This window comes from Erinaceus europaeus, chromosome 4 (genome assembly GCF_950295315.1).
Source record: "Erinaceus europaeus chromosome 4, mEriEur2.1, whole genome shotgun sequence".
Classification (NCBI taxonomy): domain Eukaryota; kingdom Metazoa; phylum Chordata; class Mammalia; order Eulipotyphla; family Erinaceidae; genus Erinaceus; species Erinaceus europaeus.
In genome coordinates this window covers 112260718-112278164 of record NC_080165.1, presented here as the reverse complement: position 1 = coordinate 112278164, position 17447 = coordinate 112260718, and the positions used below count along the sequence as shown (strand labels likewise).

The following is a 17447-nucleotide window of genomic DNA, read 5'->3' as shown; positions in this document are numbered from 1 at the left end:
ATAAAGTAGGCATTACTTGGCCTAGGCAGCTCTGAGAAGCCTCAGTGGAGAAGTTCTACTTCGACCTCAGAGCTCCAAGTTGTTCACAAGGGAAGAAAAACTGGCTATGCTCAGGGGCAAGTCTGACTTAAGCAATCTAAACAGTGAGTTTTTTGATGCAGTTGAGCAAAGCTGGACTGAATTTCAGGTTTGAGGTGGGAAGAGGGAGAATGCTAGTCCTTGGTGTGTGTCTTCCTGGTTGATGTGCTTAACCACAGTTGCTTAACAATATTTATGAACTTTCAGTGAGGTGGGTGCTATGAAGATTAAAAGCCCATGAGTTAGCAAAATCATCCTCCAAATGGCCCTGTTTTCCAATTAAACAAGTGTAGCTTGATTATTTTCAAGATGAAATGTTTGGAATCTGTTTCCCCAGACCATGTTAAGCTTAGGCAGAAGCTGGAGCCAGGATTCATAACCTCTTTGTTTTCCAAAGAAGTTCTCATTGGGCCCCTCTGAAATTATATCCTGTCCTCCGCCTTCCACCATCCTTTCTCACCAGCCCACCCAGCAAGCTTGGGCTTGCCTGGAAACCTTGATGAAAGCAGTTTACACTAAAAGGAGAGACTTTATCTACATAGGTGAAAATGTTCTGTGAACTATAATGAACTATGCAAATATTAGTGGTATAGTTGGTAAGTTGTTATGGATTGCTTAGCAATATATTATAGATTAAACTACAAAAGAAAATCTTTTCTCTCCCCCTCTCACAGCTCTTTCAGGAAAGAGTTGCTCTTATAAGTCATTGGTTTGACCTCTGGACTAACAAGCAGCGTCAAGAATTCTTATTCACGATTTTTTTACGATGCACTAAATCACAGTTAAGGTAAATATTGCCTAATGATGCAATTATTACTGATTCCTAAAGAAAGTAAAATACAGGAAAATGTTATATAACCTTTAAGGGCTCTTTTTTTTTATATGCAGAGCTTATAAATAGCTTTAGCTAGTGACTTTTTCATATTCTCTTAGTATATTAAATTTTCTTTTAGTATCACATAAGATAATTCAGGTAGATGTTAGGTACATAGGTAGGCACACTGTATATGTAAGAACTAGCTGTGGGTTCTCCCCATGTAATTGAAATAATAATTTCCAGATGAAGATATAAAGAGTGAGTTTATTAGAAGGATGTCATAGCAGGGGGAAAGCTTTGAGAATGGTGAAGCGGGCTGCAGGTGTCCCTTTGTCTCTGTCTCTCTGTGTCTCCCCCATCTCTCAATTTCTGACTGTATCTATCCAATAAATAAATAAATAAAGATAATTAAAATTTTTTTAAAAATAAAACAATAAGGATGGCATAGGAGAAATGGCAAACTGATGGTACTTCTATTGAGAAACAACATTAGACTCATGTTAGGTAGGCTTAAATAGAATTTCAAGATGGCTGGCTTTCTTTCCCCTGCTACCACATCAACATAAACATGTTACATAGCCTATTAAAAAAAAAAAAACTTGGGGTGGTGGGTAGATAGCATAATAGTTATACAAAGTTACTCTCATGCCTGAGGCTCCAAAGTCCCAGGTTCAATCCCCCACACTACCATTAATTAGAAATGAGCAGCGCTCTGGTAAAAACAAACAAATAAAAAACCTAGTTTTTCCAGTTTCATAGATTTTTTTTCTCAAATCTGATCGCCCCTTTATGATTAGAACTAAGAAAGATTAGTCTTCATGAGTATTCCTCCTCCATTTTCTAGGCGAGGTATCCTCTGCTCCAACTGCTGCTGGCACCATCTTGTCACAGGGCTCATTTACAGCAGCCGGCTCCTGCTTTTGTCCATCTCCTTTATAGAGTGAGGAACAGAAGGTTTCATATACATGATCCTCACTGTTGCCTTCAAAGAATTTCTTTTTTGGAACTGAGTAGTGGCTCACTGAGTAAAGCACTTTTGTTACCATGCATCAAGAAGTAGATTAAAATAAATAAATAAATAAGAAGTGGATTCAAGCCCTTGACCTCCACCTGCAGGAGGGAAGTTTCATGAGTGTGCAGTTAGCTGCTGGTGTCCATCCTTCTCTCTGTCTCTTCCTTTCTCTGTCCTTCACCCTCTATGAAGAAAATGGCCACCAGGAGTGGTAGAGTTGTACAGGCACTAAGCCCTGAGTGATAACCGTGAGAAAAAATATTTTATTTTTACATATGTTAAATAACATTACCCTCTTATGTTTTACCCACTGTCTGATTAGTTTGCCTTAGATTTGAAAACTATGTGAGAAGTGTCAGTATTAGCAGCATTAAGAAATACAGGCAAGACTAATACCCATATCCAGCGGAGGTACAATTACAGAAGCTAGAACTCCCACCTTCTGCAACCCAAAAAGAATTTTGGTCCATATTCCCAGTGGGGGAGAAATGACAAGGGGAAGATGACTCATGGGCTCTGAACACATACTCCATCAGGACCCAGAGAGAAAAGAGGAAAAAGGGAGGGACATTTGGATGTAGTAATAGGTATATGACTTGGAAAGGAAGATAAAGTGGGACCATAGAAAAAAAATGAGCAAATATATACAAATATAGACAGGTAGTTATAGAACTAATAGTTAAACCATATCTGTGGGGGCCGGGTGGTAGCTCATTGGGTTAAGCTCACATGGCACAAAGTACAAGGACTGGCGTAAAAGATCCTAGTTCGAGCCCCTGGCTCCCCACCTGCGGGGGGTGGGGGGGTTTGCTTCACAAGTGGTGAAGCAGGTCTGCAGGTATCTATCTTTCTCTCCCCCCTCTCTCTTCCCCTCCACTCTCCATTTCTCTCTGTCCTATGCAACAACAAGGGCAACAAAAGGGAAAGGATGACCTCCAGGAGCAGTGGATTCTTAGTGCAGGAACTGAGCCCCTCCAGTAACCCTGGAGGCAAAAAACAAACAAAGAAAAAAACCCATCTGCAACCTTAGGAGAATTGCTGTAGCTTCCAGTGGAGGGAATGGGGACACAGCTCTGGTGATGGGCATGGTGCAGAGTTGTACTCTTGCTATCTTGTAATTTTGTAAATCAATATTAAATCAATAGTAAAAGTAAAAATAAATAAATAAATAAATAAATAAAAATAGACGAAGTGAAAAAAAGAAATATAGGCAAAACTTAGATGACTTTGGTCACTGACACTGGGGTTCTTGTTCTTATTTTTCTTTTTTCTCTTATTATATTTGTAATTTATTGTAAATACTCCCGCAGCCACAGTGTGACATTTGAATTTGTTAGTTGAAATTATACCCAGGAGCAGCTACTGTTGTGATCAGGAATTAATACTCCAAGGGTGATTAGCTAGCAAAGGTCACAGTGTTTCAGTTACTGCCAGGTACTTTGCTAATTAGCATAGCAAATATCACACATCAGTTATTACAGGAACTGGCAGCCTGTTAACTTGTCAGATGAATGTTACAAATGGAATCTTCTTGGTGACATGAAGATCTTCATATGTGTGGTATGACCAAAGTATTCTAGAGAGTCCTCCAGCATGCCTGGACCTGGAAAAAGAATCCAGTTAGACTGGTAACAGATACTTGTAAGCATGGTTTCCCCAGCTTCATCCCTAAGTACATCACCTTGTCTGTCTGGAGATTTCTGGTAGCCTCAGGCCAATAATAAATTCATGTTTCTGGAACATTATCTTTTCTCCAGTGAGTGAATATTTTATAGAGAATAGAGAACGGAAGCTTAATTAGAAACTGTGTGAAATGGTTTGGATCATAGACTTCATATTGAGGCTTGGTGTGTTTATTGAAACTGTAGGCTGGCTACTAATTGTCTTTGGAATAGAGCATGAATCTGTCCATCTGCATGATACCTCTGAGTTATAACACATTTATGCACTTTCATAGTTTCTACGAAGGGAAAAGTTTATTTCACAATATTGTGCAATATGAGAATGGGGACTTTTATCCAAGTCATTCTGCCATCTACCTACTGCTTTTAAAGTCTCAAGAGTAGAAGCAATTGCAGAAGCCAGACCTTCTACCTTCTGCACTCCATAATGATCCTGGGTCCATGCTCCCAGAGGGATAGTGAGTAGGAAAGCTTTCAAGGAAGGGGATGGGATACAGAACTCTGGTGGTGGGAATTATGTGGAATTGTACCCCTCTTATCCTATTGTCTTGTCAGTATTTTTATTTTATAAAAAAAAAAGTCTCACGGAGATGGATAGTGGCTAGAAGACCCAGGCCCAGATAGTTTGCCTCTTGTGTTGTTACTTTTCCCTTCATCCTGCCAGGGATCTTAGCTTCTTGCTGTTTCTCCTGCTTTCTTTCCATCTTTGTTCCTCCCTAAGATATTCTACACAATAGAGCTAGGTTTCATTTCCCTAAATCTGCTGGTGAAATTAGGGTAAAATACTGAGCATTGAATCACTTAAGTAGATAATACCAAAAAGTATCTGAGAGTTGTGCAAGACCAAATTGACTTATTTTAATTTGCAATATCCATTTTTTTTTTCTGTGTGCCACTTTCCATCAGTCATTTCATCTCTCCATCTTATCACCTTTTCCATTGGCTAGTTTTCTTTTGCATCCATACATTCATGTGTACATAGTAGATTGTTAATGGACCATCTCTTCTGCAGTTACTGGAGGGAGACAGACATCTTGCTGGCTGTGTTGAAACAGACTGCAATGGGAGGCCTCAGACAAGTATAAGCTCTATAATCAATGTTTCAAAACCAGACAGAAGGGAACTTTTTGTGGTAATCATTGTCTAAGATTACTGTACTCTTATTTCAATTTTGTAGTTTTCAAGATAAGAAAATAATAGCGCAAACTTCACATCCATATTCCCTCTATGGTGCATAGTGTATTAGTCTCATGAACCGTAAACCAAGTAATTTTTGTTGTTACCACTGGAGGTCATTAGAGTCTTTGTGGTGTATTTTCAGGTTCATCAACATTAGAGCTAACTTTAATTTTTTATTATTATTATTATTTTTTAATATTTATTCCCTTTTGTTGCCCTTGTTGTTTTATTGTTATAATTATTTTTGTTGTTATTGATGTCATCGTTGTTGGACAGGACTGAGAGAAATGGAGAGAGGAGGGGAAGACAGAGAGGAGGAGAGAAAGATAGAAACCTGCAGACCTGCTTCACCGCTTGTGAAGCGACTCCCCTACAAGTGGGGAGCCGGGGGCTTGAACCAGGATTCTTATGCCGGTCCTTGAGCTCTGCGCCACCTGCGCTTAACCCGCTGCGCTACCGCTGGACTTCCTAGAGCTAACCTTTTGTCAATGAAAATTGTATCTTTTTTTCTAGTACATGAATTATTCTTCCTATGGGAGAAGGATCAAGAACTCAGTTGTTTAGTGAAAGTGCTTAGCTTTGTTAGGCTGTGACTCCTTTTTTTCTTTTTTAACCTCCAGGGTTGTTGCTATTAATCCTGTTACTTAATTTAAATTTTTATTATTTTTAAAAAACATTTAACTATTCGTTAGAGACAGAAATTGAGAGGGGGAGGGAAATAGAGAAGGAGAGAGACACCTATAGCCTGCTTCATCACTTGTGAAGCTTCTGCCATGTAGGTGGGGAGCGGGGAGCTTGAACTTGCGTCTTTGTGTGCTGTACTATGTGCAGTCAACCAGGTGTGCCACCACTTGTCTCTTAATCTGAACTTTTTTTTTATGTTTAAATTTTTTTTTTTATTTAAGAAAGGATTAATTAACAAAACCATAGGGTAGGAGGGGTACAATTCCACACAATTCCCACCACCCAATCTCCATATCCCACCCCCTCCCCAGTAGCTTTCCCATTCTCTATCCCTCTGGGAGCATGGACCCAGGGTCATTGAGGGTTGCAGAAGGTAGAAGGTCTGGCTTCTGTAATTGCTTCCTCGCTGAACATGGGCGTTGACTGGTCGGTCCATACTCCCAGTCTGCCTCTCTCTTTCCCTAGTAGGGTGGGTCTCTGGGGAAGCTGAGCTCCAGGACATATTGGTGGGGTCTTCAATCCAGGGAAGCCTGGCTAGTATCCTGATGGCATCTGGAACCTGGTGGCTGAAAAGAGAGTTAACATACAAAGCCAAACAAATTGTTGAGCAATCATGGACCCAAAGGTTGGAATAGTGGAGAGGAAGTGTTAGGGAGGGTACTCACTGCAAACTCTAGTGTACTTCTGCTTTCTTACTTTGGTGCCATACTACAAACTCAGTCAATTTCTGCTTTGCGTTTCTACTTCTTCTTTTTTTTTTTTTTTTACATGCATAACATTCCCCAGATTCCCATTTAACAATACAACCCCCACTATTTCATTCATCATTTTTCATGGACCTGTATTCTCCCCACCCACCTACCCACCCCAGAGTCTTTTACTTTGGTGTAATACTCCAATTCCATTTCAGGTTCAACTTGTGTTTTCTTTTCTAATCTTGTTTTTCAACTTCGGCCTGAGAGTGAGATCATCCCGTATTCATCCTTCTGTTTCTGACTTATTTCACTCAACATGATTTTTTCAAGGTCCATCCAAGATCAGCTGAAAACGGTGAAGTCACCATTTTTTACAGCTGAGTAGTATTCCATTGTGTATATATACCACAACTTGCTCAGCCACTCATCTGTTGTTGGACACCTGGGTTGCTTCCAGGTTTTGGCTATTACAAATTGTGCTGCCGAGAACATATGTGTACACAGATCTTTTTGGATGGATGTGTTGGGTTCCTTAGGATATATCCCCAGGAGGGGAATTGCAGGGTCATAGGGTAGGTCCATTTCTAGCCTTCTGAGAGTTCTCCAGACTGTTCTCCACAGAGAAAGGATCGGTGAAAAATGTTGTCAGCTGGTGAGATAGCTCACTTCAAAGGGTGCCTACTATACCATGTGCCTGATGAAGGTTCAAGCCCCCATTGTGTCATGGCATTGGAGGAAACTTTGGTGCTGTGGTGTCTTCCCTTCTGTCTTTCTCCATATCTTTCTGTCTGCAAAAACCAACCTAAAGGTGCCAGGCAGTGACACACAAACTAGAGCACACATGTCACATTGCACAGGATCTGGCTGCAAGCCCCCGGCCCCTACCTGTAAGGTGGGAAGCTTCATAAACAGTGAAGCAGTGCTGCATGTGTCTCTTTCTTCTTCCCTATCTGCCTCTTCCCTCTCAATTTCTCTGACTCTATCCAAAAATGAATACACTATAATAAAAAAAAAAGCAACTAAGTCAGCCGAGAGTGGGGAAGTCCTGACAATGAAAAAAAAATTTGTGTCCCAATTTTCTTTAGATGCATCTTAATTTCTGAGATATATTAAGATAACTCAAGTTCTTCTTTTCTGTTCTAATATACCATATTTTAAGCGTGGAGACTTTTTAAATGGAAATTTATGATATCTAATACTTTTTTTTATTAATTTTTAAAAATTTCATAGGGCAGAGAAAAATTGAGAGGGAAAGAGGAAATAAAGTAAGAGAAAAAGAGACACTTATAATATAGCTTTACCACTCTTGAAACTTCCCCACTGCAGGTGGGGACTGCAGGCTTGAACCTGGGTCTTTGCATATTGTAATATGTGCACTCTACCAGGTATGCCACCAACCAGCTCTGAAACCTTTTTAATGGTCATTTCTAGGGTTTTAGCCACTTCAAACTAAATTTTTCCAGAGAGAGATAAAAGAAGAGGGAGAAGGAGGAGGAGAGAGGGAGGAGAGGAGAAGAGAGGGAAAAAGGAGTAGGAGGGGAAGGGGAGAGAGTGAAAGGAAAGGGGAGGAGGGGAGGGAGAGGGAGAGAAAGAAACACCGTTGAAGCTTCCTTCAGTGTGGGTGGGGCATGCTTGTGTCTACACATCACTAATGGTTTCCAGTTGTGTCTGCCTGTCACTTGACCAGGCTGATCTGTCCTGTGATCCTGTGACTCCTTAGAGCAAACTAAGTTGTTTGTGTTGTTCACAACAGGAGAAACCTAGGAGGAGCCTGAATCAGTTACCTAGTCACGCTGGTAGGACCGGTTTCCAATTGCCTCTGCCTAGCAGCAGGTAAAACCTGATACAAAGGCCATTCATTTCAGGGCTGGAGATATGTTCAAACTTGTAGCTCTCCCTGGTGGGTTGGGCAACTGCATTCCCAAGAGATGGAGAGCAAGAGTGTGTGTGTGTGGGGGGGGAGTTGAGGAAGAGAGAGCTCTAATAATGAAAGATTAGCTCTCACCACTTGTCTTTATCCTGACTGACTGGAAATAGGGTTATAGGGTGAAAAATACTGGCTAACGTTAAGAGAAAACACCCTTCCACTCCCACTTTAGTATACCAGGCTCTTTCCAAAAAGCACCGAGGAGGGCTCAGTTGATGGTATCTGTCCCAGTTGCAGTCTCTGAGGAAATCTGGTGTAAAAGTTCACAGAGACAATACACTTCTCAGTGGGCCTCCTCCTTCTGCTTCTCTTCCTCCTCCTTCTCCTTTTTTCTTTATTGGGAGATTAATGGTTTACAATTGACAGTAAAATACAATAGTTTGTACATGTGTAACACTTCTCAGTTTTTCACAAAACAACCTCCACTAGGTCCTCCTCTGCCATCATGCTCTAGGACCTGAACACTCCTTCCCAACCCAGAGTCTTTAACTTTGGTGCAATACACCAACTCCAGTCCAAGTTCAGCTTTGTGTTTTCCTTTTTTTTCTTATTATAATTTCGCTCTTTTTTTGTTTGTTTCTTTTGATAGATACATAGAGAAATTGAGAGGAAGGGGAAGGTAGAGAGAGATGGAGAGAGACACCTATAGCACTGCTTCACCAATCATGAAGCTTCTTCCTGTAAGTGGGGACCAGGGTATTGAGTCCCTCCCTGTTTTAGAGCATGGTGATGCATGCACTTTACCAGGTATACCACCACCCCTTAAAACTTCTTTTAAAAATTTTTAATTAATTAATTTAATAGGAAAATAGGAGTATAGAATCTGAGACTGACGTGCTACCTAGAGTGGCAGAGTGGTGCTGTCATGTCTCTCCCCTCTCTCTACCGTTCTTCCTTCTTTTTTAAAATAAGGAAGGACAAAGTTGGCCTAGACAAATCAGCAAGTTGTATTGTCTGTCCACAAGGCCCTGGATTCATTCCCTGGCACCACATAAAAAAATTACATAAAGTGAACAAACAAAAAAGGTAGAACTGTTTTTTGGGAGTGCGGGCATAGGGACAGAAAGAGTGAATCGGTGTGAAGGCCATTGGCAAATTCCTTGCACTTGAAAGTTCTTGCCATTTTCATAGGTGTTGCTACATTTCTTTTATACTGTTTAACTTCTCTCTAAGGGACTTAGCACCATCTATTTATTTATTTATTTATTTATTTATTTATTTATTTATTGGATAGAGACAGCCAGAAATCAAGAGAAGGGGGGGGGATAGAGAGGGAGAGAGACAGAGACAGACACCTACAGCCCTGCTTCACCACTTGTAAAGCTTTCCCCCTGCAGGTGGGGACCACCAGCTATTGTTATGCCACATATGACATCTGTGTATTTTTTATTGTTTGCCTATTTCACTAGATTATAGCTCCATGAGGGCAAGGACTTTTGTAGTGATGCTTTTTGTGAAACACTGAGAGTAATACTAGTACCTAGTAGCCACTTGATAAATGCTTATTGAATGAATTAAGATGTGTAAAATATGCCTTATTACAACAATAACAAAAAATAATCAGAAAAAATGGGGGCTATGAGAGATAGATCACTAGTTAGGACACATACCTTTCAATGTGTGGCCCAGGTTCAAGTCCCTACACCATATAGGATGTGCTATGCAACCAGGTGCTATATAGTTTCTCTCTTTTTAAAAAATTCTTTTATTGTCTTTGTTTATTTGGTAGACAACCAGAAATTGAGAGGAAGGGGGTACAGAAAGGGAGAGAGACAGGGAGACACCTACAGACCTGCTTCACCACTCATGAAGTTTTCCTTCTGCAGTGAGGACTGGGGGCTTGAACCTGGGTCCTTGCACATTGTAAAGTGTACACTTAATTAGGTGTGCCACAATCCAGCCCCTCTCTTCTTATTTCTCTGCCTCTCTCTCTGAAAGAAAAAGCAGTGAGAGAGTGTTGAAATCATGCTCGTGCAAGGAAAGATCTTGCTCCACAAAAAGGAAGGAAAAAAAAATTGAAAGAAAAGAAAAAAGGGGTGGGGAAGATAGTATAATGGTTATGCAAGGAGTCTCTCATGCCTGAGGCTCCGAAGTCCCAGGTTCAATCCTCTGCACCACCATCAACTAGAATTGAACAATGCTCTGGAAAAAGAAAAAAGGAAGAAAAATATTTTCATTTAGTAGTTCTGTAGGGGAAAGTTTTTTTTCCCCAAGCTAGTACAATTCATTTAACATAAGAGGCTACTACTACTTTGTTTAATTTAAATTTTTTCATTATTGAAGACCTCTGTAATGGAATCTCAAATTGTGAACATTAATAGTACTAGGATTTCCATGTCACATAACTCCAGGGGGTGCTATTTTACACAGTCATCTATGTGGATGGCACCTCTTTTATTTTTTATTTTTTTAATTCGTGGTTAACAATGATTTACAAGGTTGCAAGATTATAGGTCATAGTTCCACACTGCACCCACCACCAAAATTCTAGGATCACAGCTTCATACCTCCCAAAGATAACCATCATACTCCTCACAAAGTCTTAGAAACAGTTTGTTTGCTTCTGGTTTTTGTTTGTTTGCAAGTTCATGTGTATCAGTTCTCTAGATTCCACATATGAGTGAAACCATCTGGTAGTTGCCTTTCATCTCTTTACTTACTTTGCTGAGCAGAATTACCTCTAGTTCTATCCATTTTGTCCCAAAGAACACACTATTATCTTTTTTGATTGTAGGCTAATATTCCATGGAGTATATTGGATGGAACTTTTATGGAACTTTTATAATTTTTATTTATTAGAGGAATTAATAGTTTATAGTAAGTATAGTTGTTGGTACATGTACAAAATTTCTGTAAAACACTCGGTTCCCCTCCAGCCTCAGTCCTCCTCCACCATCATGCTCTAAGACCTAAAAACCCTTTCTCCCCTTGCCCCCCCCCCCAATTCTTTACTTCAGTTCAATACACCAAACCCAGTTCAAGTTCTGCTTTGCATTGGTGTTAAGAATCTTGATATATGGGAGTCGGGCTGTAGCGCAGCGGGTTAAGCGCAGGTGGCACAAAGCACAAGGACCAGCATAAGGATCCCTGTTCGAGCCCCGGCTCCCCATCTGCAGGGGAGTCGCTTCACAGGCGGTGAAGCAGGTCTGCAGGTGTCTATCTTTCTCTCCTCCTCTCTGTCTTCCCCTCCTCTCTCCATTTCTCTCTGTCCTATCCAACAACGACAACAACAATAATAACTACAACAAGAAAAGCAGCAAGGGCAACAAAAGGGAATAAATAAAAATAAAATAAATATTAAAAAAAAGAATCTTGATATATATATATAATATATATATATATATGAAACATCAAATAAAAGCAGAAATAATTTTTTTAAAGTGCTGCTTTATGTTTTTGCTTTCTGTTGTTATTTTTCAACTTCTGTCCATCAGGGAGATCATCCCATATTCATCCTTCTCTTTCTGGATGATCTCACTTAACATGACTCCTTCAAGCTCTGGAGGGCACTTCTTCTTCTTTTTTTTTAAATTTATTTTTTATTTAAGAAAGGAAAAATTAACAAAACCATAGGGTAGAAGGGGTACAACTCCACACAATTCCCACCACCCAATCTCCATATCCCATCCCCTCCCCTGATAGCTTTCCCATTCTCTATCCCTCTGGGAGCATGGACCCAGGGTCATTGTGGGTTGCAGAAGGTGGAAGGTCTGGCTTCTGTAATTGCTTCCCCGCTGAACATGGACGTCGACTGGTCGGTCCATACTCCCAGTCTGCCTCTCTCTTTCCCTAGTAGGGTGTGTCTCTGGGGAAGCAGAGCTCCAGGATACATTGGTGGGGTCTTCAGTCCAGGGAAGCCTGGCTAGTATCCTGATGGCATCTGGAACCTGGTGGCTGAAAAGAGAGTTAACATACAAAGCCAAACAAACTGTTGAGCAATCATGGACCCAAAGGTTGGAATAGTGGAGAGGAAGTGTTAGGGAGGTACTCACTGCAAATTCTAGTGTACTTCTGCTTTCATGTAGGGCTGGCTTCGCGGTCGGAGACAGGCGACCAGGGACTCATGGCTGGGTTGTACGCAGTATGTCTTTATTCATGCAGGACGCAGCACAATCTATGGCCAAACTAAGCTAAACTAAATTAAAAACTAAACTAAACTAAAAACACAATCCTATCTATACTCGCCAAGTAGGACAGAAACAAGATGTGATGCAGAGAGGGTGGAGCGAAAAGTGACTGGTGCAAATCAGGTTGTACTATAAGAGGGGGCGGAGCAAAAAGACATCATGAACCAGTGGGGATTAAACCAATGCCATGCAGGCATGCTGGTGCTTAGTTATGTAAATAGAATAGTGTTAAGCAGGGGGGATTAAACCAAATGAAACAGAAGAGGTTTTTAGAAGCAGAATTAGAAGCATACCAACACTTTCAGGTATATATTTTGTACTAGTTTATGGATACCTGTGAACATATGCTCTTTCTCACAGAACCTGGTGTATATCTAGGTTTTGGGACTTTGTTAGAAAGTGATCACCTGGGATGGATTTAGAGAATACTATGAAAGGAAAGGTCTCACCTGAGTAATGAAGCTGAAGGGTTGTCATTCCACACCTGAAGTCTCTGGACACAGTCTGAGCTGAAGCATGTTGAGGTGGCAATCATTGTGTTGATTAGGTTGCGATCAGCTGATGCAATATTATTTGATATGGATTGGGAGAGGCATGTGGGAAAGTGGGCCCTATCCTAAGGTTCCAGGACTGGGGGAAATATAGGCTCTATAGTGGAGATGTGAGGTTCCTGCTGTCTTAGGGTTCAAAAAGACAATGGGTAGTTATTGTTATCATCACATTATTTGGTAATTGGGTTAACTTTGAAAAGTCCTTTTGTTAGAGTTTGCTGTATAGTACCCAGTATCTTATATAGCAGTACCACTGGTTGTTTCTGATCTACTTGGTCTAGGCTTTTGAGAGAGTCCATATATCAAATACACAGCCTATATATTAAGAAGACTCAGTCTGTGTTTTAAAAACTTCGAGACATACAATTAATTTTCCCCCTCTTAATAAGTTGTTGGTTGCACAGATTCCTCATGGCTTCAGCCCTGATAATAATACTAATGACCATCTATGACTTACATGACATTAGCTTCTAGATCGACTGGGTGTTATTCTACCTGGTGTGTTAAACTTAGATTCACAGAGACAAATTCTTAAGAAAACATTCTGTACTTAACAAATCTCTTTTGGAGGTGTCCATGAGAGTATGTAGAGTAAGGGGCTGGGTGGTTGTGCACCTGGTTGAGCATGCATGTTACAATGAGCTAGTATCCAGGTTCAAGCTCCTATCCCTGCCTGCAGGGGGAAAGGTTTTCGAGTGGTGAATTAGTGCTGCAGGTGTCTCTCTTTCTCTTTCCTTCTCTATCTCTCCCTACCATCTTGGTTTCTGGCTGTGTCTGTCTAGTAAAGATAATAAAAAGTTAAAAAAAAGAGATAAAGAAAAAAGAATATGTAGAGTAAGAGTGGAAGTGGCCACCTATATGTGAGATGGAAATGTAGCAAGTTTTAGTAGCAGTAATAGAAAGCCTTCACCTTACATTTGGTGAATGCTTGTCAACTTTTCTCCTACCCTTTCTAATGTATTCTTTTCATGTCATGGACAGAATGCTCTCAAGTGCAAATAAGAGAAATGGGATTCAAACCAATGTAAGAAAAAATGACAATTGAAAGACTTGAGATTTGTGTAGCTTCAAGCCAGGCTAGATTCATAGCTTCAAAAAATGTTACCATGTTCTTTTTCTTCCTGCTTCTCTCAATTCTACTTTCCTGTCTGTCACATAAAATTAAAAACCAATAACTGTAAGATTCTTATGAAACAAATTATAAATTTATGTTCAGAGATAGGAAACAAAAACCTCAAATTAAGAATACTGGGTAAATAGATGTGTCCTGTTTAAAGGTGACAGGTTGTCTCCAAATTAATTTTAAGTCCAGCTTAACTCCAGTATAATTCCCCAGAAAAATTTTTCTTGTGGGACCTGAGAAACTGATTCTAAAGCTAATCTGGAAAGGGACATGGATAATATTTGCATATGAAGTATTTACATTTGAATAAAAAAAATGAGTTGGGTGTCTGTGCATGTTGGTTAAGTGCACATAGTATCAAGAGCAAGGACCCACTCAAGGTGCCCATTCAAGCCCCTGGCTCCTCACCTGCAAGGAGGTTGCTTCACAAGCAGTGAAGCAGGCCTGCAGGTGTTTATCTTTCTCTCCCCTTCTCTATCTTCCCCTCCTCTTTCAATTTCTCTCTGATATATGCCACAGGAACAGTGGATTTGTAGTACAGGCACTGAGCCCCCAGCCCCTAGTAATAACCCTGGAGGAAAAAAGAAAGAAAGAAAAAAAGAAAGGAAGGAAGGAAGGAAGAAAATGAGTTAAGATGTACACTACACTAATTAAAGCCAATTTTATTCATAAGGAATACCCACAAGTATTATCTCAAGTGTGAAGAGGAGCAAGGACTCGGGTAAATGAGTTCTAAAAGGGGTAGGCATCTATAAGGTTGGGTAGATTAGAAACTTAGACAGCTAGAGATGTCTCCTTTTTAATTTTTGTTTAGAAGACTAAGCATTACTGATTACAGCCCAACCCTGTTTTCTTCCAAGTATGTCCTTCAGAGGTGATTGATCACTTACTATGGGTGAGTTAGGGTTAGATATGTCTGGCTCAGGAAATGGTGTGTAGGTACTAATTCTGCCTGTAGAGAAATATGTCAGCGACTGCTGGAGAACTTTTGGGGGAAATTTTCTTCACTTTCAAACTTAAAAAGGAACTTCAAGAAGGGCTTGCCATCATCCACTCTCTTAACCTATGTTCTCTGTTGCGTATGGATGCTCATAGTACTTAATTCTTTGAGAACCACCTCAAGGGACAAGTCCGGGGAGCAAAACAAACTGCTGAGGAGGCAAAGTGAAAACATGGAAAGTCCTTGGTCCTTGATGACATCAATGGGCTCTTGAGTTTACTAACCCTGAAGCTGAATACTTGTGCTTATTCTTTAAGAAAAGTAAAAGGAAGACAAAAAGTTTAAACACTGATTTTAAGTGTCTATTTACCTAGTAGTCACTTCCCTGATCATATTGACTCTCCAGAATCTAGCTGATAACTGGATTTGAGAGAGCAAAAAGCAAAGTATGTCCTTTAAACCTAGGATACAGCCCATTACACCCCCATACAGAGTCTAAGTAGTAACAACTGAGTCCCAGAAAGCAGCTATACATAGTCCTCAGACACCCTATGTGAGTATGTCTGTATGTATGGATGCATATATATATATATATATTGTGTTTGGTCTGCATAAGAGTCTATTAAACTGTTATTAAATAACATTTTATTTCTTTATTTGATAGAGACAGATAAATTGAAAGGAAAGTGAGATGGGGGGAGAGAAAGAGAGATACATGGGACTGGGTGGTGGTGCACCTGGTGCATACATGTTGTATACAATGTGTGAGCACCTGGGTTTGAGCCCTGTTCCCCACCTTCAGGGGGAAAAGCTTCACAAGTGGTGAAATAGCACTGCAGATGTCCCTCTGTCTCTCTCCCTCTCTATCATCTCCTTCCTTCTCAATTTCTGGCTATCTCTATCCAATAAATGAATAAAGATAAGAGAGAGGGAAGGGGAGAGGGGGAGGGGGTAGGGGAGAGGGGGAGAGGGAGGGGGAGAGAGAGGGAGAGAGAGAGAGAGACTGCTTGAAAAGCTTCCCTCCTGCAGGTGGGGACTGGGGTCTTGAACCTAGCTCCTTGATAATATGTGTACTCTACAGAGTATATCACTGCCCAGTCCCTAAACTGCTTTTACCAGCGGAAAGTCAAATTGATCAGTATTAGGAAGGTGAATCAAATGGAGCTTGTGAAAAAACAGACTATGGGACTCACCCATTGAGCTTTTGGATGAACACACCTGGAATGGATCTAAGGCAGCTGTTTTTACTGCATGCTCAAGATGATTTCACACACAGCCAAGTGTAAGATGCCAACTCTGGGTGACCTGAATTCCCCAAGGCCTGTTCCACCTCTTGATTCTTTGCTTACTTGGAGGCAGGGTCACAGACCAGAGGAGTGTTCCATTCCTTTTCTTCCTTTTGCAGTGTTACAAATTATTTGTTCAGATTCCATAGGTACTGCCGGGCTAGCTTCACGGGAGGGAGAGATGACCAGGGACTCATGGCTGAGCTGGGAAGCAGTGCAATGTTTATTGAGAAAAGAATCTGTCTTTATAGTTTCCAGGAAGGAAGTGGTAGGGTGGAAAACAGGATGTGACTAGGAGAGGGGGAAGAGTGGAAAAGAGCTCGAAACAGTGGGGATTAAACCAATGCCCTGTAGGCAGCATGGGTGTCCAGTAAAGCAGTAATTATGTAAATAGACCACAGCATTAAGTAATGCAAGCGAACCTAACGTGATGATCAAAACAGAAGGTCTTAGAAGCAGAATTAGAAGCATACCAACAGGGAGTCGGGCTGTAGCACAGCGGGTTAAGCACAGGTGGCGCAAAGCACAAGGACTGGCATAAGGATCCCGGTTCGAACCTCTGCTCCCCACCTGCAGGGGAGTCGCTTCACAGGCGGTGAAGCAGGTCTGCAGGTGTCTATCTTTCTCTCCTCCTCTCTGTCTTCCCCTCCTCTCTCCATTTCTCTCTGTCCTATCCAACAACGGCAACAACAATAATAACTACAACAATAAAACAACAAGGGCAACAAAAGGGAATAAATAAATAAAATAAATAAATAAAGAAGCTTACCAACAGGTACTTGTTTTATCTTTTATTTTTAACTCTGCTTTGTGGTTATAGAATGTTTGCAAATAATAAGAGAAAGATTTTATCCTTATAAAATTGAACAATAGAGAGGTGGATTTGTCTGTAATTGAAGCTGCTCTAAGTTCAGTAATAAAACCAATGACTTGCATCTTCTGTCTCTCTGCTCTGCTTTTGGCAGTCATTGTTATATTTTCATAGTTATGTCCAGAAGGAAAAAGAGTCTCTTTTTTAAGGTTTCTTCCTGATTAGAATAATTTAGGTCAGTGCCCACTCCTGTGGCCAAGATAGAGAACCATGTGAATTCTCTTGTCCTCTATCAAGTGCTTTTTGGAGCCAGGAGTGGAGTTGTTTTCTCTAGAACCGTATGAACCACCAAATAGGAATTGAAAGGGGAGTAAATATTGGGTGGCATAAGCTTAAGTTTATTAATTTAACAGTCAATATATATTTATATAACCAGTGACTGCTATATATCAGGCACAGCTTTGGATGTATATGATATCAACACCAAATAAAGTGTAAAAGATCCCTGCCCTCTGCAGTTCATATTTTAGTAGAA

General features: G+C 40.6%; 1 protein-coding gene across 1 annotated transcript in view; it reads left to right on the top strand.

Annotated features, from left to right (window-relative positions):
* Window positions 1-17447, top strand: part of ECT2L (epithelial cell transforming 2 like) — a 116326-nt gene that overhangs the window by 19842 nt on the left and 79037 nt on the right. The window contains exon 3 of the mRNA XM_060190376.1: window positions 753-865. Coding sequence (XP_060046359.1) covers window positions 753-865 — 113 coding nt within the window. The remainder of the gene's footprint in view (window positions 1-752; window positions 866-17447) is intronic.